This window comes from Podarcis cretensis (assembly GCF_951804945.1).
Source record: "Podarcis cretensis genome assembly, chromosome: 4".
Classification (NCBI taxonomy): Eukaryota; Metazoa; Chordata; class Lepidosauria; order Squamata; family Lacertidae; genus Podarcis; species Podarcis cretensis.
The window spans coordinates 86,543,881-86,569,769 of NC_137173.1; the positions used below are offsets into that span (position 1 = coordinate 86,543,881).

The 25,889-nt window shown below is 44.8% G+C and overlaps 1 protein-coding gene across 1 annotated transcript; it reads right to left on the reverse strand.

Annotated features, from left to right (window-relative positions):
• Positions 1–950: 950 nt before the first annotated feature.
• On the reverse strand, positions 951–25,491 carry EDNRB (endothelin receptor type B). The gene is made up of 8 exons (XM_079972876.1): positions 25,370–25,491; positions 23,423–23,940; positions 13,198–13,310; positions 11,249–11,453; positions 9,103–9,252; positions 4,963–5,096; positions 2,841–2,949; positions 951–1,474 (listed from the first exon to the last, which is right to left on the reverse strand). The coding sequence occupies exons 2-8, from the start codon at positions 23,894–23,896 to the stop codon at positions 1,343–1,345; spliced, it is 1,317 nt and encodes a 438-aa protein (XP_079829002.1). The 5' UTR covers positions 23,897–23,940; positions 25,370–25,491; the 3' UTR covers positions 951–1,342.
• Between the last annotated feature and the right edge of the window lie 398 nt (positions 25,492–25,889).

A 25,889-nucleotide genomic window follows, 5' to 3' on the forward strand; every position in this document is an offset into this window, starting at 1 on the left:
AAACATTCGAGTCGCAAGGTGTTTGAGATCCAAGGTACGACTGTACTTGGTGAGGGAGAAATAATGGTAGTGTCTTTTTAAGAGCTCCAGAGTCGTAACCAGTGATGACTGGTTAACCCAGCATCAGACAGGGGTTGTTATTGCAAAGAGAAGAAATTGCATCTTCGATATGGGCCCACGGAGTGCCGCCCTGATCCCTGAATTGCTTAGGCTTCAGAAAATGGAGTACCAGATGCTGACCAGAAGTTAGCCACTCCTACTGTTTGTTCTCAGGCAGAGTTGTTGAAGAATATACATTTTCCCCATGGAAAGAAGACTAGTCTCCAAAGACGCATTCCACTCTGCTCCTGCAAATTCCTCTATCGTCCTTACCTCAATCACTCTACAGCTTGTGGCTCGCTAGGCCAAACACAGATCCCTGCTTATGTAAACGGACTTGCCAGGAGCCTGATCAGCCTTCTTGGGGTTGCTGCCTGCCTGGTGGGGTGAATGCAGCTTTGTAGATCATGAGGCTGTGCAGGCCTGATCGGAACCTCTGATGAGAAATTGGTTTTACTCGCCATTTCCACCAGTGGAATGCAGCCGAGTTCCTGCTGACATGCTCATGGCTTCAGGACTCTGCTGGCGTTTAAAAAAATTCAGTTGCGTTGCTTTTCCCTGCTGCTCCTCCTCCCTGCTTGCATTTTTCTTACTTAACAGCAGATTGTTTTGAGCCGCATTATGCTCTTTTAACTTTGTTTCTGGCTTTGTGGGTAAAATATTGATATGTTTTTAAAGCTGCGGTGGTGTTTGGTTTGGTTTTTACTCCACGACACGATGCGACATGCTTAATGCATCAAGATGCACTTTGCACATTTGATAAGGGATTATGTTTTGGACATGCCTGTATCTTTTAATCTCTCCCACCAAAGAAAGAAAGAAAGAAAGAAAGAAAGAAAGAAAGAAAGAAAGAAAGATTACAGTAATTTATAGACAAAGCTTGCTTTGTCCCAAACAATAGCCATGGTGTACTATATACAAAGAATTATTACTCAGGCTCCCAGGGCTAGTTCAATGAATACAGAGTTGTTTCGTTCACAGGATTGGAGGATGATCTGGAAGTGCTCATTCCGAAGAGTTTAAGTGCTTTCAACAAGGGGTTTTCTTTTTTTGCGTCTCCTGGTGATTTTCATGTGTTCAAATAGCTACAGGCGCCGTGCGTAATCACAACTGGTACAGACTGTAAGCAAAGTTTTGCAATTTGGTTTTCCGAGCAAACTCCAAACTCGTTTCTCCCCCGAAATCTGCTGTTTTTATCGTTAACAGTCTTTTGTTGCAGGAGCTGAGGGTACACTTCCCTTTCTTAAGACGAGCTGTACTTGTTGCTGGAGCGGAAATTGTCATACCCGTGATCATTGGCTCTGAACTTTAAGCAGGAGTGCTTCTCTTCCAGGGACAGCATATCTTTCGAGTGGCACCAGCAACACAGACATGACTTGAAAGAGAGCAGAATCTCTTATTAGAAGGCTTGGTGCAACACTTCAATATAGAGAATGCCTACTACCTATTTCAGACCAAAAACTCAGAACTCTTTTTTGGGGTTGCAATTTATTTACCGTATTTTTCGCTCTATAAGACGCACCAGACCACAAGACGCACCTAGTTTTTCGAGGAGGAAAACAAGAAAAAAAAATATTCTGAATCTCAGAAGCCAGAACAGCAAGAGGGATCACTGCGCAGTGAAAGCAGCAATCCCCCTTGCTGTTCTGGCTTCTGGGATAGCTGCGCAGCCTGCATTCACTCCATAAGATGCATACACATTTCCCCTTACTTTTTAGGAGGGAAAAAGTGAGTCTTATAGAGCAAAAAATACAGTATGTTTACATTTCTATCCTAACTTTTCTCCAAGTTGCATGGTTCCCCCCTCCTCTATTTTACTGCATCCACCCAGTGAGGGAGAGTTAGGCTCAGGGCCCAAGGTCACCAATAATAATAATTATTTATTATTTATACCCCACCCATCTGGCTGGGCTTCCCCGGCCACTCTGGGCGGCTTCCAACAAAATATTAAAATACTGTAATGCATCAAACATTAAAAGCTTCCCAAAACAGGGCTGCCTTCAGATGTCTTCTAAAAGTCTGGTAGTTGTTGTTCTCTTTGACATCTGGTGGGAGGGTGTTCCACAGGGCGGGCGCCACTACCGAGAAGGCCCTCTGCCTGGTTCCCTGTAACTTGACTTCTCGCAGTGAGGGAATCACCAGAAGCCCCTAGGCGCTGGACCTCAGTGTCCGGGTAGAATGATGGGGGTGGAGACGCTCCTTCAGATATACTGGACCAAGGCCAAGTTGTGAGGACCTGAACTCAGATCTCGCAGGTTCTCATCCAACACCCTTAACCACTACACCACTTCAGTCCATGGTCTACCTCACTGGTCCTCCAAGTAGGAGGTGGAGTTGCTGGAGAACTAGAGCCAATTGCTTCTGTGGCTCTTCTTTCTCCCCGAATTTTCTTATCCCAGGTTTTGAAAATGTGTGCTCCCTATTGAGTTAGGAGTCCCCTCCTCCTAGGCTGTAAGTTGACAGTGCTAAGGAATCAATGGGACAACCACAGTTGTAGTCCTTAGGGATGCCCCTAGAGAGCAGCTGATTCATGTGGAAACTGTGCAAAGAAGGAACACTTTTATATAGTAAATTTGCACTAGACACCTTGATAATTTTGTTTGCCAGCGCCTTTAAGCAGAAACAAAACCTGTCCAGTTCATTATCCCAGGCACACCTCAAGGTCTCATCCCAGCGGGTCTTGGGTTTTTCCCTTAACCTGAGGGTTTCTATAAAAGCACATTTCAACAAAGACTTCTTACCTTAAAGCAGTTTTTGAATCTTTTGCTCACCCAATAGAGAGCAATTGGATTAATGCAGGAATTCAGGGATGCCATGTTCATAGCAATGTAGTTCCATATGAGCAAAAAGCTGCATGGGGGAAAAGGATGAAAAATAGTTGAAATTCTTTATTTAAATATAGTTAAGCACCAGGACGTGTTAGGCAGTCTACTACAACTAGGGAGAAATAGGTTCAATTCCTCACTCACCCATGAAGCTAGGTGGGTGATCCTAGAACATTTTCCCCTGTAGTTATGTTGAAAGACTTCAAAATAAGGAATTTCCCATTTGTGAAAGCAGGCTGCTAATCACACTATCCTCTGAAAGCAGGGGGGGGGGGAACTGCTCTAGTCTTTCCAGAAGAAACTAGCTATTTTGCTCCAGTGTGCAATGGGAGCTTCCCTTAAAGAGTGAGCAAATAGTTCTACAGGTTGGGTGTGTCTCGTTGGGAATTTAGGGCTTTCATGCAGGAGACAATAGTTGTACCCACGACTGCTTTAAGGTAGTCAGATTAGGAAAAGATTTCAGGTAGCACTGCTGGACTTCTTGGGGTTGTTTTGGTGGGGAAATCAAGATCATAAATAGGAGGTAGGTCACAAAGAAGGAAGTCTGGTAGGATGGATGAAAGACAGGAAAAAAAGGATGAATTCATTTGGTGGTGGTGAGTAAACACAGTGCAGAGGAGGATATTGTCTTCCCATGCTTTTAGTCAGGACTACACTGCTTTCCTTGCAATCACTTTTTGTCCTGTGGAATTTCTCTCTGGCTCCACCCTAGACTGTGCTGCACACCTCAGTCTCACTTCATCAGCGAAATTTTCTGTGTATTTTATTGTGAAAAGCAGCATGGAAGCTCTCAGAGGCTAAAGATCAAGCATATAGGGCGGCACCAAATTAGGTATACTGCTTTAGAATCTACTTTCTTTGTTCTTGACTCAGGTTCGCTGTCCTCGTTCACAGTATCAGTAAAGAAAAATAATCCTTTTATCTGACTATTCCCCCCCCCCACCTGCCACACTATTCTCTCCAGCTGAAGTTTAACTGCCACTTTGTTGCGTGTCAGTTATGCGTACCCATATAATGTGTTGTGATAAATTTCCACCCCCATCGTTCAACCCAGACTGAGGTCCAGCGCCGAGGGTCTTTTGGCGGTTCCCTCCCTGTGAGAAGCAAGGTTACAGGGAACCAGGTAGAGGGCCTTCTCGGTAGTGGCACCTGCCCTGTGGAACGCCCTCCCATCAGATGTCAAGGAAATCAACAACTATCTGACGTTTAAAAAACATCTGAAGGCAGCCCTGTTTAGGGAAGTTTTTAATGACTGATGTTTTAATGTATTTTTAATCTTTTGTTGGAAGCCGCCCAGAGTGGCTGGGGTAACCCAGCCAGATGGGCGGGGTATAAATAATAAATTATTATCACTAATTATTATTATTATTAGTATTTCAATGATTCAACTGTATACCTACTTTTGAGCCACCTATATAATGGCCGAATCTGAATAGTGCAGATGCAACACATATATAAAGGGACACGGGTGGCGCTGTGGGTTAAACCACAGAGCCTAGGACTTGCCGATCAGAAGGTCGGTGGTTTGAATTCCCACGACGGGGTGAGCTCCCGTTGTTCGGTCCCTGCTAATGCCAACCTAGCAGTTCGAAAGCACGTCAAAGTGCAAGTAGATAAATAGGTACCGCTCCGGCGGGAAGGTAAACGGTGTTTCCGTTTGCTGCTCTGATTCGCCAGAAGCGGCTTAGTCATGCTGGCCACATGTCCCGGAAGCTGTACGCCGGCTCCCTCGGCCAATAAAGCGAGATGAGCGCTGCAACCCCAGAGTCGATCACGACTGGACCTAATGGTCAGGGGTCCCTTTACACATATATAGGAACCACATTTTACAAATAGCCATAATCATTTGTGATTAGACTGGGCACTAGAATAGACAGACTTGCACCCCAACATGCCCACTGGCTGCCATATACGCTCCTCACAATGATCTCAGAGGGCCACTTGCTGTATAAATTGGTTGTGCATAAATGCCACCTTTGGGGGAGTTAATCAAAATGGCAGTGCTATCTTGGGAAGCGTTTCATCAGAGGAGCCCTACCTTAGAAGTTCGCATCTGTTTGGGTCACTCGCATCGTAAAGAGCAAACTTCAGTATCCTACCAAGGTGGAGAGGAAGCCAACACACAGCGAAGACAAGCACTAAGAAGAATACGGTTCTGGCCACTTCACGTCTCTGAAAGCAAAGAAACACCCATTGAAAATGGGGAAATGGGTCATACTTAATGAAGCTGAACATTTCAATTGGAACATGATCCCTGACCAATCTCTGCATTATGTTTCTCCTACAGACACTGGCACACTTCTGGCTTCTGGCTATGAAAAAAACAAGGGCACTGGGCAAAATATTGCATGATACTTCAAAAGAAAAGTCTGCGCATTTTGCTTTTGGGTTTTTTTTGACCGTTGCTCTTTGATCTACTTTGAATTCTTCCAACAAACAAACCAGCAAAAGAACAGCAACTACTTCCGAAACGTTTCACGATGGTGACACACTTTTTAGACATGCATCATTGTGCAACACAGTAATTCAGTTTTACTAGAAAACCAGAGGTTAAACTAACCCCTTTCCAGCCCTGGGAGGAGCGCGTGGAACGGTTGCAGGTCACGCCTACGCACTGCAGCCGACAAACTAACGTGTTGCGCCACACGGTTTGGAAAGCTGTGATTCAGACAGACTTTCTATAGTTCAAGGGCTCACCTACATAACCAAAATAGCACCAATGAAACAAGACATGCTGTTGTGGATGCTCCCCAGCCAAAAAAATGAACACGGCAGAGTGTTAACACTTGGAGTCAATTTGATCTCCCCCCTCTTTCTTTTCCCTTCCTCCTCCTGTGATGAGGCTGCATTTTAATTGTTTTAATGTTGTATTTTAATCTTGTTTTTAAGTTGTATTCATTCAACTCGTTTTTATTATTGGTTGTTAGCCGCCCTGAGCCTGGCCTTGGCTGGGGAGGGCGGGGTATAAATAATAATAATAATAATAATAATAATAATAATAATAATAATTTATTGTCAAAAGTGGACACTTAAAGTAGTTTCTATGGCTCCAAATAGCCCCACACCAGTCTATTCAATAAATAAAAATAAAATAAATAAATAGTGCGATGTGCGCTCTATGGAGTAGTTGCAGCAGTGGCCCTCCCTTCCTCCACTTTATATACAGTTGTACCTTGGAAGTCGAATGGAATCCATTCCAGAAGTCCGTTCAACTTCCAAAATGTTCAGAAACCAAGGCGCGGCTTCTGATTGGCTGCAGGAAGCTCCTGCAGCCAATCAGAAGTCCCATTGGACATTTGGGTTCCGAAGAACGTTCGCAAACCAGAACACTCACTTCCAGGTTTGTGGCGTTCGGGAGCCAAAATACCAAGGCGTTTGGGATCCAAGGTATGACTGTACTTTCCGATGGGCTGCGAACACACAGCCAGAGGCTGCACCTGTGTGGAAGCCACCTCTGCTCTTCCCTCTTCAATCCTCTCCTGGTTCTAGAAGACAGTGGTGGCACTTGGCCTTGACCTGACCTGCGTCTTCCTCCGACCCCTCCTGTGCTCCGTGCTTCAGTTCTGAAGCTTCCCTGCCTCTGACTCTTGCCTCCTGGCTGATACAGGTCCCCACAAATCACTGGACCCCTCTCCTGAGTCAAAGACTCCAACCTCCCTTCCTCTGGTGCCAGCTTCTCAGCGCCCTGCCAGTCCCTGACGCATGCCTGGCATTACTTGGTTACATGCTATTATCTCAGGAGCTCAGCCTCGCCGGCTCTAGAAACCGCCATTTTGCCTATGGAGTATATCAAGCAGAAGGCACGACTCTATGTGTGGTAGTGCGAGAGCCCCAGGAAACACAAATGCCAAACCTCTAATTCAGCCACCCAAGGCCCATATTGATTTGGCCTAGTCCAGTGGTGTCCAAACTTTTTTCAAAGAGGGCCAGATTTGATGAAGTGAAGGGCTGTGAGGGCCGATCAAAGTTGTTAACCTTTTTTTAGGATTGAAGTTGTTGAGGTTTTTTTAAAGGTTTTTTTTTTTAGGATTTTACCCCAGGAAATGAACTGCCACAGGGGCCAGAATTAAACCAACTGGCGGGCAACATTAGGCCCCCGAAACAGACTTTGGACATGCCTGGCCTAGTCAGAGCTTCTATGCCTAAGGCTACCACATAGTCACATGAGCACCCATTAGCATGACTGTGAACCTCCCTGAGACCTGTGGGTACAGGGCGGTATAAAAAATTAATAAATAAATAACAATGATGACAAGGATTCGAACCCTCCACCAGACCTATGCACGCATAACCAACCTTCTTGTACACACCGCATATGTTTGTATTCATCAACCTTGGTGGGAAACCCACTTGCAGATCCTTTTTCTGCCCTTGTGGCTCCCCCTGATATAAGTAATCCATCTCTCTGGTTTGTAATAAATTGGTATATTCTTTTAGGCCAAGTTTTAACATGCTGCCTGTTTTTTACTACTTCTTGTCTGGTAGTAAGTATAATTTGCTCAGTGGTGTGCCACAACTGTGAACTCCACACCTCAAACATGTGTTCCTGTACAGAAGAAAACAATTTTTCTACTGACTAGGAACATGACTTTACAATATAAAAGGTAAAGGGACCCCTGACCATTAGGTCGTCGTGGCCGACTCTGGGGTTGCGGCGCTCATCTCGCTTTACTGGCCAAGGGAGCCGGCGTACAGCTTCTGGGTCATGTGGCCAGCATGACTAAGCCGCTTCTGGCAAACCAGAGCAGCACACGGAAACGCCATTTACCTTCCCGCCAGAGTGGTCCCTATTTATCTACTTGCACTTTGACGCGCTTTCGAACTGCTAGGTTGGCAGGAGCAGGGACCGAGCAATGGGCGCTCACCCCGTTGCAGGGATTCGAACTGCCAACCTTCTGATCAGCAAGTCCTAGGCTCTGTGGTTTAACCCACAGCGCCACCTGCGTCCCCACTTTACAAAATATACAATGATAAAACCTTGCCACCGGGAGATTGGTAGCATGGACTATGCAGGATCAAGTGAGAGGTGTTAACTATGGTTATTGGTATTCTGGTTTGGGGGGAGACCTCTCTCTGCCTTCCTTGACCCCAAGAGGGTGTGGTATTTCATCTTCAAACTGTGGTTAGCTTAGAAATTGTGTGTCTTTTTCCCTTGTGTCCTGTGTATTCCAGGTGGCGTTCATCTAAATAATGGCAGGAGCAGAACAAGAACTGCTTGTGCAACCAGACTCCCCAACCCCTCTCCTCCTGCCACACACCCCGTAAATCTATCCTGTGGGATCCTCCAGCCCCTCCCCAAGAGCAGATTTGGGGATAGTGCCAGGTGTGTGCAGGGGGGCAGGAATCCCATTGCACAACTGAAAGCCATTCCACACATGGAATTATTTCGTTGAATACCACCCTCCACTTTTAAGGAGCAACCACCGGAAGGACTAGGCAGAGGATGCAAAAGCTATCACTGTATGTAGCAAAGGTTATGGATACCCTGGGTACAACCTGGTGATTGATGCTATACTTTTAAAATGTCCCAGTGAAGATGCCAAAGCCATAGCTTCTCCTGTCCCATTTCCCCACACTGTCCACCATCTGCATCTTTACCGAAACCCTGGAAACAAAGCCTGTTTGCTCCTATCAACCTGCTTGTTATCATTCAACGAGGCAGATGAAGACCGCACTTTAGCTTGCTTGAGTGCTACAAAAAGCATCGAGAGAAAACTTTCCTGGGAAAGTTATTTTCATCAAAATAGGATGTACACAATGTCAGGGAGATAGGCCAGTGTGTCTGGCTGTTAACCAGAAGGTTGCTGGTTCGAGGCCACCCAGCGACAGCATCTAGAGAAAAATTTCCTGGGGAAGAAATTTTCGTCAAAATAGGATGTACACAATGTCAGGGAGATAGGCCAGTGTGTCTGGCTGTTAACCAGAAGGTTCTGGTTCGAGGCCACCCAGCGACGGCATCTAGAGAAAAATTTCCTGGGGAAGAAATTTTCGTCAAAATAGGATGTACACAATGTCAGGGAGATAGGCCAGTGTGTCTGGCTGTTAACCAGAAGGTTGCTGATTCGAGGCCACCCAGCGACGGCTGTAGGCAGGATTCTTGCATCGCAGGGGGGTTGGACTAGATGCCCCTTGGTGCCCCTTCCAACTCTACAATTATATGATTCTGTATGATCTTTACCTGTTTTAAGTGGTCGTTTAAAGCGATCTGCATCCCACTCTTCTTCCTGAGCATCTCGCAGGTCATCAAAGTGTAGAAAAGGCCCGTGGTTGCCAACGGCAAGCAGAAATAAAAGCTGAAGAGCCACCAGTCTTTAGCGTCCTTGTAAAGCTAGGAGGAGGAGGGAATGAAAAAAATAAGTTTGCTTTATATTTTTTAATTATTTTTTTCTGTTTTACATTTCAGAATATTCATTTAAACAACCTTAAAATATCAGTGACTTCCCTTCTTCTCTTTCCATAGTTGATTTTGCATACCATAAATCCCTGCATATTTTACATAAACCAAACCATCCAGTATTCCATTATTACACCCCATTAAATCTTATTTACACTGTTGAATTTAGCTTAATGCTGCCATCGTTTTCAAGTGTACACAATTCCCCCCCATATATTCAATAAACATTTTCCAATCTTCCTTAAACGCCTGCTCTTCTTGTTTTCTTATTCTATATGTTAAATCTGCAAGCTGTAAATATTCCATCAATTTAAGTTGCCATTATTTACAATAACTTTGCTTTATAATGGCAGTCAAGGACACATGCATGTCCACGATGTACAGAGTATCACACGCCACACCTAACAGACTGGCATGTTCAGAGTACCTTCATTAAGAAATGGGCCCACTGGAGTCTCATAAGAATATGCCCTTGTGGGGGATGCTGCCTCGGAGTCCCACAGCAGGCAGGTTGGCCGGAAGAACTGGTGCCCAGGAGAAAAGCAGCACCCCACCTGACATGGGAGTCCTACTCCATCACCACTCGGAGGACCACAAATTCTCCATCCTTGCCGCACAGGTGAGGAAAAATGAAGGGACTCAATGCACTCACTTGCCCCATGCCTTCCTCTCTGCTCTGAGGGACGTGGGAGCCCCAGCTGAACTATACTCACAAGGAAGGAGGAGCCAGTAACCTTCCTTCCTTGGCTAATCTCGCCTGCTTTTCTTGCCAACTGCTAGGGGAGATTAGCTGTGTGAGAGATAAACAATGGAGGGGGGGGGAGGAGCTCTTTCTTCTCTAGAAGGGACGAATATGATGGGAAAGGAGACTGCACTGGCTGCCAAATCAGCTTCCGGGCCCAATTCAAAGTGCTGGTTTTGACCTATAAAGCCTTTAACGGCTCAGGACTGCAATTCCTCAAGGACTGCCTCTCCCCATATAAACCACCCTGGACTCTGTGTTCATCCTCTGAGGCCCTTCTTCGTGTGCCTCCTCCATGTGAGATCCAGAGGGTGGCAATACAACAATAGGGCCTTTTCTGTAGTGGTTCCTCGCTTGTGGAATACTCTCTCCAGGGAGGTTCGTCTGGTGCCTTCACTTTTAGGCAAAAATGTTGGTCTTCACCCAGGCCTTTGGCTGATTAACATCCCACAGCCGTTTAAATGTGTCTGTAGGAAGGTTTGGTTCCTGTTTGTTTTTAATTATTTACTGTGTTTTATCTTGTATTTTATTCTGTGAACTGCTCTGAGATCTTTTGATGAAGGGGGGTATGTAAATTTAATAATAAAATAAAAAGGTCGAGGTTAGTTAGTGAGCACTTGACACTCATACCAGCTGGGTCCACGTATCAAGACTAAGGCTGGATCTAGACGCATCAAAGAAGCGTTTCGGTTAAACACATTGTAAACTCATACAGGGAAATCCGGTTGGGAAAGATGAGACTCCACAGCGCCACCTGGTGTCACGGTGTTATATCGCATATACAATGCATATACAATGCTTTTTCTTTACCAATCTAGCTGAATCCTAAGTGTTATATAGCTCTTCCTGACAACTGAGAGGGAAAATAACTTGTAAAACACACAGTGGATTGTAATCAATGAACTTTTACTCAAAAGTAGGCCTGCTGAAATTAATGTCCATGACTAAGACCCATTCACTTCCATGGGCCTAGTCTGAACGAAGGTTAGTTGAATGCAACCCTGTTAAGTCAAGACACAGGTTTTTTGTGAGTCTTGTGTTTACCATTGCTCTTTGTCTGCAAGTACACACAGGTGCATCATTTGTACCCTCCTCAGATGTGTATTTCTGAGACAGGCAGGGTATGACTTTATTAAATAAACACATCTCTTAACGCGGAAGCAGCTGGCTCACGAGAGAACACCGTACCTGCATGAAAGAAGTTTCCTGGCGGGGATTAAGTAGACACACTTTAAGTTTCTGGCCGTGGTATGGGAGGGTAATCAAATCAAAGCCTAAAGCCTCGGGGACAGCTAAAACAAGAGACACGGCCCAGATCAGGACGATTTCGACCGCCGTCCACATTGGGACTCCAATTCCCTTGATACGGCTCCACGAAGCGACTGCCCGATACCTAAATGGAAGAAAGAGGTCTGATTAGATCAGATCATACACTATGCTGGGACTAAAAGCCCGTCTCTCCCCCCCCCCCCAGTCCTGCTGATGTGAACTTAAGCATAAGTGGTGACTATTTAGGCCCTATTTCTGTCCCAAGTACAGTTTAAGGAAGATTGGAAACGCCTGCAGCACGGAAGCTGAAAGCATGACATGTTGGGAAATAAGCAATAACAGCAGCTCCTGCCTCCATCTGAATCTGGTCAGCAGATAGCTCACGAGGAGACCTTCTCCAGAGTCGGAAGAGGATATCTTCCATTGAAATATACTCAGAGTCGAGTGTGGATTTCATGCTCTTTATTCAGCTCATAGTAGTGAGGAATGAAAGTTCTCCCAAAATATCTGCTTTATATACATTATTTACACAATGGGCTGCACGTGATTGGCTAATTCTGGGATTCTCCTGTAGGCCAATCAGGTTGCGGATTCACTTCCACCTGGAGCTGGACTGGGTGGCTCCTGCGGACCAATCATACTGCTGCATTGCTCTAGGACCAATCATACTGCTGCATTCTGGACCCTATTGTTCCATGACCAATCAGACTGCTGCATTGTGAATCCTATTGTTGTAGGACCAATCAGACTGCTGCCTTTTGGATCCTATTCAACTCAGTACATAACAGCCGTGGTTCCTGGCACACGCCCTACGGGGGGGGGCATTGGATTTTGAAGGGGGGCAATTCGACAATGAGTTATTAACAGTGAATGGCCTTTTAGGCTTCCTCCATGTGAATAGGAGTTCACTTTTGGAATAAGAAGAATTATATGTCACGGGCATCAGGATTTTAGAGAGGCTTAGGTGGTGCATGGCCCAAAAAAGGTTGGGAACCACTGCTCTACGGGCTCCAGAGAGGTTCTCCTTGCAAGCTAGAGGGGCAAGTGGGGATTTGCTGAGGCTTTTCAGCCCCCCCAGCTAACAGCTGGCATGCAGGAAAGCCATGCCTCAGCTGAGCAAGCGCCTACACTACTTCAGCTCATAGGAGCCAGAGAGACGAGGGTGGGGTGTGTGTGTGTAGTTTTGTTAAGCTGCTCAGCTGCAGCGAGGTAGCTTCTCTGCACCTCAGCGGAGCAACCTCAATAGGCCTCTGGCTGGCGAGGAGTCACTCCCCACCCCACAAGCCTGAAGAGGTCCTCTTTGGGCTCTGTGGTCTTCTGGGGGAGGTATGTTCCAGCACACTTTTCTCTAGAAAAAAATATATTGCCCATACCCATCTGTTCCTTTAAGTATCTCTTCTCTAACATGCAACAGAATTATTTTTTTCCTGGATCTACTATTTAAAAAGGGACGCGGGTGGCGCTGTGGGTTAAACAACAGAGCCTAGGACTTGCCGATCAGAAGGTCGTTCGGTTTGAATCCCCGTGACGGGGTGATCTCCCGTGGCTTGGTCCCTGCTCCTGCCAACCTAGCAGTTCAAAAGCACGTCAAAGTGCAAGTAGATAAATAGGTACCGCTCCGGCGGGAAGGTAAACGGCGTTTCCGTGTGCTGCTCTGGTTCGCCAGAAGTGGCTTAGTCATGCTGGCCACATGACCCGGAAGCTGTACGCTGGCTCCCTCGGCCAATAAAGCGAGATGAGCGCCACAACCCCAGAGTCGGTCACGACTGGACCTAATGGTCAGGGGTCCCTTTACCTTTACCTTACTATTTAAATTTATACCAAATGTGCACACTGGGTAAAAATAGAATGAAGATCTTATTTCTTACCTATCAATACTGAGAGCACATAAACTTAACACAGTGATGCCCAATGATGTCTTTTGAATGAAGGGGACCAGTTTACACACAGCAGCCCCAAAAGGCCAGTTTTCCGCATGGAGCTGCGAAGAGTGAACAAACAGCTAAGGGTTAACAATTCTATATCAATCACAATTTGTGCCTCTATGCAGCTATATCTGCAACCCCCCACCAGCGATTTAGAACCTTAAGAGTAGAACATATGTTAAGAGAATCAAATGGAAATATGTCCTTACAGCGAATACTGAACTATTACTATAGTCAGGTAGCAGGTATAATGCTGCAGCCTAAGCTAAACTCTGGCACCTGGAAACCAGACCAAATAATAAAGCTGATAGAACATGCTCAGGAAAATTGAAATGAAACATCGAACGCACGGATCGGGCCTAATCCAGGAAAAATCAATCACATGGAAATCAACAGAACTTAAGCTAGTAATGAATAAAGTCTGGCTTGTATAACTTCAATTGGCCAGAGATATATGTGTGGTGAAAAAGTGGGAAGTGATCCTTTTTGAAAGACATGTATCAAATCTATAAGTTTCACTTTTGTAGTAAGTTAAGTTGTCGATGCAATCCTAATGCATTATTTTTTCCACCATACATATGAGGTCCTTATCTGACTGAGTAAACATGTACAGTGGTACCTCGGGTTACATACGCTTCAAGTTACAGACTCCGCTAACCCAGAAATAATACCTCGGGTTAAGAACTTTGCTTCAGGATGAGAACAGAAATCCTATTCCGGCGGTGCAGCAGCAGCAGGAGGCCCCATTAGCTAAAGTGGTGCTTCAGGTTAAGAACAGTTTCAGGTTAAGAACGGACCTCCGGAACAAATTAAGTACTTAACCCGAGGTACCACTGTACTGCCCTATTCCACTGATTTTTAATATAACTTAACAATGATTAACCAATCCTATGTTTGGTTCATTCCAATCATGTATGCCTGGCCTAAGCAAGGGAAGCAATATTAAAAAGGACTATTTTATTAACTGGAAGTAATAGCTATCAACAACCATTAGGACGATGCTCTGTGCTTCAGACACTGAACCTCATCAATAGGAAAATAAAATGTATGTATGCATGTTACTTTGAACACCCAGGATACAAAAGTGTTGGATGAATGAATGAATGGCTAGATAGACAGGTAAGGGCTGTCAACCACTGGCATCATTAAATTGATTAATAACCTACCCATTAGGTTAAAAAAAAATATCATGAAACCAAAATGCCAATATAAATGCCTTTTTGAGATGTTGATGCAAACGTGAGACACCTTAAAAGTTATTAAACAAAGACTACCACTCATTGTTGGGTGGAAAGGCTGCCTTTGATATTTTGATTCCCATGTCGTAATTCATGTCAGGTTCATGCCAGGACCAAAATTTCAAAAATGCAGCAAGCGCTTTAAAGCTCAGCTCCCTTATTAAAACTGGCCCTCACTGCTTAATGACTTCATTAAAACTTTAGTTGATTTAATAAAGCTTGCAGCCTGGATTTAAAAGGAAAAAAATGTAGATGAATGCATATTTAATCTGATGAGAAGAGGCGATGGAGGTATTCAAAAGCAATAATTTGTTTCATGCAGTGGGGCGCATGAAAAACTGAAGTGGTAAGACAAATACTGTATCTCTGATTTGAAGGCAAGATTTGAGCCTCCCACCCACACAGCATAACTAGGAATTGAATCAGTCCCCAGTAAGAGGACTATGGCTTTATCTGCCTGGGTGATAAGATAGAGACATGATTCATGAATGCTCTAGAGCTCAGAGGGGTTTGCAGATCCTCCAGACTCAAATTTCATGGTTTGAGTGAGCCAAGCAAGTTAAACAAGTTAGAGGTTTGTCCATATTTATTTCGTTGCCATGACTTTAAAACAGAAATCACAACTTTTAGGACTCGGCTTGTGGATACTGTCACAGATACTCCCCAAAGCGTACTAACAACCTGGATTTCTCAAACCCAAGTCAAATTGTTGGGGAGAGAGAGTAGGGTGTGGGCAGCAACAGCAACTAGAACCAGTTGACCATTACAGTGGTACCTTGGGTTACATACGCTTCAGGTTACATACGCTTCAGGTTACAGACTCCGCTACCCCAGAAATAGTGCTTCAGGTTAAGAACTTTGCTTCAGGATGAGAACAGAAATTGTGCTCCGGCGGTGCGGCGGCAGCAGGAGGCCCCATTAGCTAAAGTGGTGCTTCAGGTTAAGAACAGTTTCAGGTTAAGTACGGACCTCTGGAACGAATTAAGTACTTAACCCGAGGTACCACTGTACAGACTGGAAGAGCAAAATGGATGGATCTTCACAGCTTATCATCTTGGCATTTCCTGGCAAGATAATATCAGCAGTATGGAATGTGCAGACCTACCAAGTCCCTTGGTTTTTCCCCAGAGAGAGATGGCTGCAGTGATTTGGGTATGTATACAAACTGCAAGAGGGATTTACTCTCGATATGGTGATATCGTCAATGCCAATAATCCTAGAGGTCACTCAGTATTTTAATACAAGGCTCGCTTTTCAACAGACCTGCAGCTTCTCTTATATTGCTCCCAGGAATGTAAAAAAATATTCTGGTTACATAGCCAGACTTTCAGTAATGTCTAAAAACCTTATAGCCATGTGGTAGAGCTTTGTGGCACGCTTACATGATAGCCTTCGGAAAGCCTATTTTGTGCACTCATTACAAAGATGCAAGGGAGTTCGAGCGCATGGCTATATAGTGGTAACTCGGGTTACAGACACTTCAGGTTACAGATGCTTCAGGTTACAGACTCCGCTAACCCAGAAGTAGTACCTCGGATTAAGAACTTTGCTTCAGGATGAGAACAGAAATCGTGCTCTGGCGGTGTGGTGGCAGCAGGAGGCCTCATTAGCTAAAGTGGTGCTTCAGGTTAAGAACAGTTTCAGGTTAAGTACGGACCTCCAGAACAAATTAAGGTACCACTGTAATGTTTTGTACATGTCTGGGAGTGACATGGGAACAATCGTACAGAAGGCTGCGGCCACGTTGCCCAAGTATATGTAAAGGCATCCAGACACATTTCCAAATGTAATTTGGATGCCAGCCAAAACCTTCTCATTTAATCTACAAATGTGACACCTTGCAGTGGGTCTGGCTCATCCTGTTTGGCACCCTTCATCCGCCCGAAGAAATGTAACCACATGACTCCAAGCCATCCAAGGAGCTTACAAGTCCATCATCTCATGAAGGCAGATGGTTGATAACAGGTACTTAGATCTAGCTCTTGCAGCATGGGAGCTGTCGCTGCAAAACTCGGAATACTATGATTTATGCAAATCAAATCCAGAGAAGAAGAAGAAATTACATAACTAATTACATAACGCAACCACTTTACTAAGATTCTCGGTTACTGCAACAATCAAACCAGTCAGCCTAGAATTGTTTCATAGAACTTGTCCTGGAGGAAAAAAAAGATCTGATTATTCACAGTCACATTGGCTGCGAACAACTGCACCTTCCTAGGAAAAACTGCCTTACACTATAATCTGAAATGCACGGCAACTGTTTGGTCATGTTAAAATCAATGTTAAGAGAGGCATGATGAAAATTATTTGAAGCCCAAGAAAGATGTTAAATTATTTTTGTATGCCACAACGGCCGCCCGAATATTACTTGCTAAAAATTGGAAAACACAAGAATTGCCAACAGTGGAAGATTGGCAGATGAAGATGATGGACTTTTTGGAGCTAGCTGATCTGACTGGAAGAATCCGTGACCAGAAAGGAGTTTCAAGAGGACTGGAGGAAATTTAAGGACTATTTGAATCAATACTGTAATATAAAAAAATTGAAATTACTTGAAAGAAACAAATAGGCCTAGGGTTAAATGAAGTTATAATTAAATAAATGGGATTTAGAATATTAAGAAATGTGAATAAGATGGACTATAATTGGAAACTGTTTTAGTTCAATAAAGATATTGGAACGCTGTTACTTTCAACTACAAGGAAACTCAGAAGGGAGGGACTAGAGGAAGTCAACCAAGATGTTTAAAAGGTTGGATTTGTAAAGAATTAAGTTAGTTGTTATTGTTTATCTGTTTATTGTTCCTTTTTTTTCTTTCGTTCACTCATGTATTTTTCTTTTCTTTTTTCTGTTTTTGTGTGTTATTCTGCTTTGTGGTTTATGTTATTATTGTGGAAAATCTAATAATTTTTTATTTTTTAAAAAAAGAAAATTATTTCAAGCTGGAAAAGGAGCCAGGCACTGAAACTTGGCAAATCTTAGAGAGGATAGGATAGAGAAGAAGCTTGGCAGCAGTGAAACAGAAGAAAGGACGAGGCTAAGGCAGTGTTAGAAATACTGTGCTGAAGATACAGAACTTGGGAAGAAGAAGGAAGGGTTTTGATGGACACAGAGAAGTGGGAAGCTGCTAAAAGGCAAAGGGCAAAAAGCATGGAGACAGGAGTGGGAGAAGGAGACAGAAGGGGCTGATAAAAGATAAGCTTGTGTGGAGTGATATGCAGATAAGGGATACAGAAAGATTTAAGAGCACTGGATAATAACCATGAAGCCACTGCAAACAAGCATAGCTTCACACTTTATGTAGCTGCAAAGACATGATTTCCAACCTAACAGGGAGACATAAGAAATTCAGCCTGGAATAAACTTTGATTCCTGATAGATGTGCTTTGAAAAACATAGGCTTCACACACGCTAACTATCCTGTTTGAATCAATTTTGTGTGTATACCTTTCAAAGCTGTGAAGTGGTCATTTAAAGAGATATTGCTGAGGTTTGATGTATATCATGAATAAAAGGTTGAATTTAGCAAATCGGTTCAGAACTGGTCAGAGAGGGTAACAGGAATGGTCTACACACACTGCAATACTCTACCATATTCTGAAATAGGGATGCCCAGAAGTTATTATAATGAGTACAGTGGTACCTTGGGTTAAGTACTTAATTCTTTCCGGAGGTCCGTTCTTAACCTGAAACTGTTCTTAACCTGAAGCACCAATTTAGCTAATGGGGCCTCCCGCTGCTGCCGTGCCGCCGTAGCACAATTTCTGTTCTCATCCTGAAGCAAAGTTCTTAACCCAAGGTACTATTTCTGGGTTAGCGGAGTCTGTAACCTGAAGCATATGTAACCTGAAGTGTATGTAACCCGAGGTACCACTGTAAAAAGAAAGGGGTGTGTGTGAATCTATTCCGAGTCTCCCCAAGATAACTGATTAAATTAATACAGAGGTCTCAGCTGAAAGCACTCATGATAATCTCAGATGCGGATCGGTCTGTGAATGAAGACTGGAGGGCAACATCAAAAAGAAGCAGACTCATAAAAACTCACGGAAATTCAATTAGCTTTCGCCAATAGAAGGGATGATGGGAGTTGTAGTCTAACAGCCCCTGAAGGGTCACTGGTTCCCCATTCCTATTGTATGCTGCAGAAGAGGGGATGTAAACCTCAGGGCCCCCCCTCTATCCAGCCTGGGATTATTCCCAGTCTCTGCTCCTTCTCCAAGGCCATGTCTCTCGTTGGCTCTGCGCTGCCTGAGTTAAGTGATGGCCATCCAATCTCTGCTTAAAACCCTCCAATGAAGGAGAGTCCACCATATTCCAAGGAAGTCCACTCCAATGTCTAGCAGCTTACACCATCAGAAAGTTCTTCCTGATGTTCAGTCGGAATCTCCTTTCTTGTAATGTTTGTTCCGTCTGTCCACTTCTGCCTCTGTCTCTCCCTGCCCAACACTAATATGTGGCCCTTGGGAAATTGTCTATAAGGGAACCCCTGGGCTTAAATAATAATAATAATAAAAAAAGGAATTCCCATCTCCGGTGTAGAAATATGTTAAAAATTATCACCACTTTGCAATAATACCGAAAATGGGTTTACCAGTTGCAGCGTGATAGAAATGGTAATCTGTATTTGATCTCTACTCCTCCCAAACGTCATTCAGGAGAAACACAAAAGCATTTTGTGGCACTTTCCTCCAATTCTGTCAATGTCTGACTATACATTTACTTACTGTACTAAAAAAATACAGTTGTACCTTGGTTGTCGAACACTTTGGTAGCCCTACATTTCAGCTCCTGAACGATGGAAACCTGGAAGTGAGTGTTCTGACCGAACGTCCAATGGCGCTTCCACGGCTTCTGATTGGCTGCAGGAGCTTCCTACAGCCAATCAGAAGCCATGCTTTGGCTTCCGAACGTTCTGGAAGTTGTAAGACTTCCAGAATGGGTACGACTGTAAAAATGTTGCACTGAATGGAATGTGGAGCACCCTAGTTGGTGTAAAGTGTTGCTGACACCCCAGAAGTCAAAGGATGCTAGGTTACTTGAGACGGATGCTATGGCAGCAGATGGCCTGCACCAGCAGGGGGTTGGACTAGATGATCCTCGAGGTTCCTTTCAACCCCACGACTCTGTTCTATGAGAAGTTCTTTCTTGCTCTCTCAATGTGGCAGGTCCCCTCTCCTTAGTCACTGCCCTAGAAAAGTGCATGAACGGATGAGGACGCTGCTTTTCTGAGAGCTCTGAATGAGCTTTGCAGCGATGGAAGCCAAGGGGGGTGGAATTCGTGAGCAAAGCAATTCTGAGCTCTTGCTGCTTTTGTACAGGAAATTCAACATGCCGCCGGTGTTGCAGTGGAGTCAAACAGATCTGCATAGATCTGTGACAATGGGAGCGTTCGTTTTTATTTGACAAACAACACTAAGCATCAGCTAGCAAGCGAAACGAACTTGATTTCTGGGAATTCAACAACTGCAAAATAAACTACAAGGGCAACTACTGAAATAGTTTCAGGATTGGTTTAGGAAATAGGATGCTGTTGTACAGGAAGCCCCCATTAAGGCTTTTTTGGGTGTGCATTAAACCTCTGTCAAATGTGGGAAGGGCTGGGAGCAGGAACAAAACTGGCAAGTTTTGAATTGTGGCTGGGATGGTCACTGTGGTCAGTGACACTTCCTTTGCACACATACTGAGGATCTGTTCTATCCCAGCTAGACATGAGTCAACCAAACTGTCCACTGCCACTAGCTGAGAATGGGATGGACTTCGGAAGGAAATGGCCAAAGAGTTGTTGGTCAAGGAACGTGATTAGTATCATGGTGGCTCCCAATGCTTCCCAATGCTTCCCAATGCTATGGGGCAATGATGGGCCAGGCCAATGGTCAGTGCATCAGCGTCATATATCCTACTATCAGCCAAACGGAACCTCAATGGGACATCATAAAAAGATTGATAAAACGCAACTTCCACAAACCAGGATTGCCCAAATGTAGCTCTCTCCCTTGCCAAACTTGTCAAAATTGTGGAGGCCATAAGTGACTCAAGCAAGTGAGCTAAGCCACATGCCTCAAGGCTTGCTGCCTCTCCCCAAGACCCCAGCCGGGGCCCTAGCATGAAGCTGACCCCTGCCCAATTATTTATATTCAAATATCTTCAAATACTTGGTATTAACAAGGGCATTCCAGTCTCAGCAGATCACCTTCATTGCCTGGGGTATCAGATAAGGCTGTGTATATCTCTAACACCATACCTACTCAGAAGTAAGTTTAACAAAATGCAATGGGGCTTAAAGGAAATGGTAAAGGGACCCCTGACCATTAGGTCCAGTCGTGGCCGACTCTGGGGTTGCGGCACTCATCTCGCTTTATTGGCCAAGGCAGCCGGGGTACAGCTTCCGGGTCATGTGGCCAGCATGACTAAGCCGCTTCTGGCGAAACAGAGCACCGCACGGAAACACCGTTTACCTTCCCACCGGAGCGGTACCTATTGATCTACTTGCACTTTGACGTGCTTTCAAACTGCTAGGTTGGCAGGAGCAGGGACCGAGCAACGGGAGCTCACACCGTTGCGGGGATTCGAACCACCAACCTTCTGATTGGCAATCCGTAGGCTCTGAGGTTTAACCGACAGTGCCACCCGCGTCCCACAATGGGGCTTACTCTAGAATAAATGGGATTAAGACTGCTGTCTAAACTCCAGGGGAATTTGAGTTTTTGAGACAATATCCAGTGATATTTCCATCTTTCATGAATTTGTCTACTTTTTAAAATTTAAGGCTCTTAACATTATCCTCTGCCCTGTAATAAATCCTCAATATGAATATTTGTGTTGTTCAATATCACAGCAGAAAGTTCCTCAGTTCTGTTTTGCATAGTGTGAAATACAGTACAATGTGAATGAAATCCAACCAGAGTTAAAGCACTCTTTAAGACCCAGTGATTACAAAGAATTATACACTCACCTATCTCCCGGCTGAGTTTCTCATAGAAAAGTCAAAGAGGGTGTGAAAAGTGAATGTTTCTGCACACCTCATGAAGCGCACCCCTGTTCTCATGACAATTCATGCCAGCGCCCATTTACTCAAAGGTAAGCCCTACTGAGTTTAATGGGACTTACACCAAAGAAAGTGTGCACAGGATTGCAGCCCAAGACAAGCAGTTGTTACCAAGACTCAGAAACCAGGTTTCAACAGAAGGGTTCAGACCTAGAACCTCTGAAGAGATGATAAAGTAGATAATGCCTCTGACCATGTGCAGAGTTCCTTTCTTTCACTACTAAGTGCTGTCAACCCCAACATATCTGTTATTAGACAAAAGAGTTTCTAGGGCAGAGTGTATAACCCTTTGAGTGCTCTTGAGTAGCACCTCTTACTGAAAAAAAACACTTTTTTCTACTCATTTTTGTTTTTTAAAAATTAATACTGTTTTTATTTATTTTCATGGCACAGAAGATAAATTTTGACAAATCAGTTGTTCGAAAACCCCCACAAATGGCTATTTACTCATTTTAATTTTGAGCAAATTGCAACCCTTAGTAGCCATGTAGTTTCTTTTTAGAGCTTAAACATTTTACGACCGAGACTGTTTAGAAGACTTAAGCTGCAATTCTGGGATGTAAGCCTCAGTGAATACGGTGGAACTTTATTCAGAATAAGCATGTAGAAGACTGCACTGTTAATTCTACTTAAACCGCTCCTCTATTTTAATGGATGCAAGGATCCCGTGCGTAAACTCCACAATTCTCCTTCCAAGAAGCTCTGCCCTTTCAACGGCAAGCATGCATGGGTCAACCACCATTAATGAGCAAGGCCTGTGATGTACTCTGCACATCCTCAGAGGCCACCCCTTTATTACCACCCGAGTCCCTCAAACTTAGATTACAGAGCGATTTCAAATTAAAGCCCAGCATCCTCAAAAGGAATCAACAACTTTTTTATGATTGCTAATTTCTGGTAGTGATCTTATTAATGTCCTTTGCATAAATGAAGCTACATACAGAGAGAGGGGTGATGGTTAGAAGAGAGAAGCCTGTGTGGGAGACAGGCAAGAGTGGGCTTTTCTGAGGATGTGAGGCTAAGAGGAAAATGTCCCTGGTTGGGCCAGGCAGACTCACATCTTTGTATGTGGATTGAAGAGTAGAGTATAAATAGAATACAGGGAGAGGGAGATAGATCTATCTACTGTATCCTCTTTTTCTTTTTTCTTTCCTGTACCACCTTAGAGAAGTGTGCATGCACACGAAAGCTCATAGTTGGTCTCTAAGGTGCTACTGGAACGATTTTTTCCCTTTTTTTCTTTGCTTCCCTCTTCTTTCTATTTCTTACTTTTTCTGACTTCATTTGTTCTAGACAGTGCTTTTTTCTGGGGGCATGCAGGTGTACGCATACCCCTAAACATTTTGTGAAACTTTGTACTTTTGTCCATTTACTGTACAGTGGTACCTTGGGTTAAGTACTTAATTCTTTCCCGAGGTCCGTTCTTAACCTGAAACTGTTCTTAACCTGAAGCACCGTTTTAGCTAATGGGACCTCCTGCTGCCGCCGCGCTGCCGAAGCATGATTTCTGTTCTCAACCTGAAGCAAAGTTCTGAACCTGAAGCACTATTTCTGGGTTAGCGGAGTCTGTAACCTGAAGCGTATGTAACCAGAAGCGTATATAACCCGAGGTGCCACTGTATTTATTTTTCCCAATTTGAACTATAAAATGGTGGTTTTCTTGAGTCAAAATGAGAGTACCCCTAAACATTTTTTTTAGGGGGGGGAAGCACTGGTTCTAGATATAATTCTATTGTCTCCTTAAAACTTTAATAAAAATTTCGGGGGGCGAGGGGAGAGAGAAAGGAAACAAGAAGACGTCGCCCGAGTCCCCCTGCTTAGGTCTGCCGCTTCACTGCTCCCACGCCACCAACCGCGCGCCTTGCTGTCTGCTGCCGCTTACCTTGTACAAATTGATGGGGATGTCGATGATGATGAGCAGCAGATCTCCCAGCGCCAGGCTGGCGATGAGGATGTTGGGGCCGTTCCTCATGCATTTGTTCTTGTAGATGATCCGCAGCAGCGTGGAGTTGCCGATGATGCCCAGCACGAAGACGGCGCAAGCCACCACCGTGTTGACATACTTGAACGCCTCGGCGATGTCCGTCTTCCTGGCGCACGGCGGGTACGACCCACGGTCACCCTTCCCGGGCGCCACCGCCTTGGAGAGGTTGGAGAAGCCGGTGTCCTCTTCCTCCAGCTGCTCTCCGGCGGCGATCGGGGCGACGCTGCTCTTCCCGGCGCCAGCGGCGGGGCTGCTGCGCCCGTCCTCCCCCTCGAGGCGCGCCGGAGAGGCGCTGCTGGGCTCCAGCGCTGCGCCGTAGCGGAGCAAGAAGAGCGCCAGGACCCACAGCTCCCAGGCGCTGCGCCTACCCATGACCGCTGCCGGAGGAGACTGGTGCGCACGCCGCCGCCTTGGGTCTAAAAGGACGGGAGAGAGAGAGAAAGCCTCCGGATACGGGATCAGCAAGCCCGCCAGGTGGCAGCGCCCGCCGGATCCCCGTGGCGGCCAATCCCAGGCAGCCCCAAACACGTGCGCCCACCCTGAGCGCGCCAGGCGGCGAAGCAACCCGGCCGTCTGCTGAGCGCAGGGCTGTGCGCCGTCGGGAAACCCAGGGAGAAGTGGGAGGGGAAAAGGAGAAGAGGAAAACACACACACACACACACGCCCCCGAGCCAAGCCAGCCTTCTTTGTGGGGTAAAAACCCTGCCAAGCCTCTTTACACTATCTTTACGCTCCACTTTGATCTTTTCCCGGGCGCACAGCCAGGTTAGGTGCAAAAGAAAACAGCGAGCTGCGCAAAAGCGAGGGTCTTTGCTGCTCCCACTGAACTAATCGCTCCAATTTTAATATCAAAGGGGGGGGGTCTAAACTCAAGAGTGAACCAGGACGTCATGGGCATAGCCAGGATTTATGTTGGTGGCGGGCAGGACACCCACCTCCCATCATCCTCTGCCTGGCTCTGGCTAGCAGATTCAGAAGGAAATGTCTCAACAAGAGTTGTTTAAAATTACTTTCTTTTGCTCCCCCCCCCAATGCTCAGAAACATCTATCAAAATATTTGTACAATTTCTACTTTTAGTTAAGTATTTTTATTTATTTAATTGAATGACCGCCGGCTATACCCATGAACAATGGGCGCAGTTTCTGGGAAATCTCTGCCAACAATATTTGTTAAAGGGAAATATCACAAGACACTCAAACATTGGGAATATAATATTTTGGTTAAGGTATAGGTAGTGGGTTGATTCACAGCACGTGATCTTATTAACATGCCTATTCCCACTGAGCTCAACGGGACTCATTCCTTAGCAAATGTGCAGATAGGATTGTGGCCCACTCAGGGCAAACAGTGTGATGGGTTATTTGTTAACATATGTCCGCTCAGGAGTGACTTGCACTTAAATTCCTCCTTTCCCATCACATAGTCACATCCCCATACCTGTTTGCATGTGGGTGTATCTAACTACTGCTCTTTCTTGGGCAAATTTATGAGACACTCAAGATGGCTCACAAAAAGGATCCCATAACCAGTAAAAGTATGAAAACCCCAAGTAAAAATAAATCAGAACTGTTTTTACTATGGGGCAAGACCCTTGACTGCACTATTTAAAACATGTTTACGGGGATGTTCCTGAATTACTTCACCTTGACTTGAAACACATTATGCAGAATCAAATCAAGTCCTATTTCATTCGGCGAAATAAATTCCAAGTAAGATTTCATTGAAATCAAAGGGACTCCTTAAAAAACGCACGTTTTTAATAAGAATCAATTAAAAAGAGACATTCTTTGATTTTCTAGTAAAAGCTTGTGTTCATTCTAAACCAACTTGAAATAGATCTTTACCTTGTAAATTGTCCAAGCAGAAGAGTCCTTGATTTAGTTCCTACTGCTGGTAGAAAACCCTTTCTTGCTTGAGATAGTTTGTCTGCCCACTGCTTGTCTGGTGTCTACAGTGTACAGGGTTTTGATAATGGAGCATTCTGAAGGCAGTCTCCCCGGTTTATTTATTTTTTAAAACCCACTTGTGTCTTTCCCATCAGTCACTGCTAAACTCCACCCATTCCTTCCACCAGACCAGCAGCCTTTCCCGCTTGTCAGCTCTAAAGGCCTGGAGAACGTCAGCCCAAAGTTTCCTGTTAGCTGAGACATGTCACAATGCCCTTCCATGGAAATCTGAAACATGGGGAAGGGGAAAGCGAGAGACAGAGAGAATCTTCTGGCTGTAAGATTTAACATCCTTATGAAAAAAAAATTAAAAAATTGAGAGCCAGGATGGTGTTGTGATTAGAAGGTCCTCTGACTAGGATTAGGGAGACGAAGTTTCAAATCCCAATTTAGCCATGAAGCTCACTGAGTGATCTAG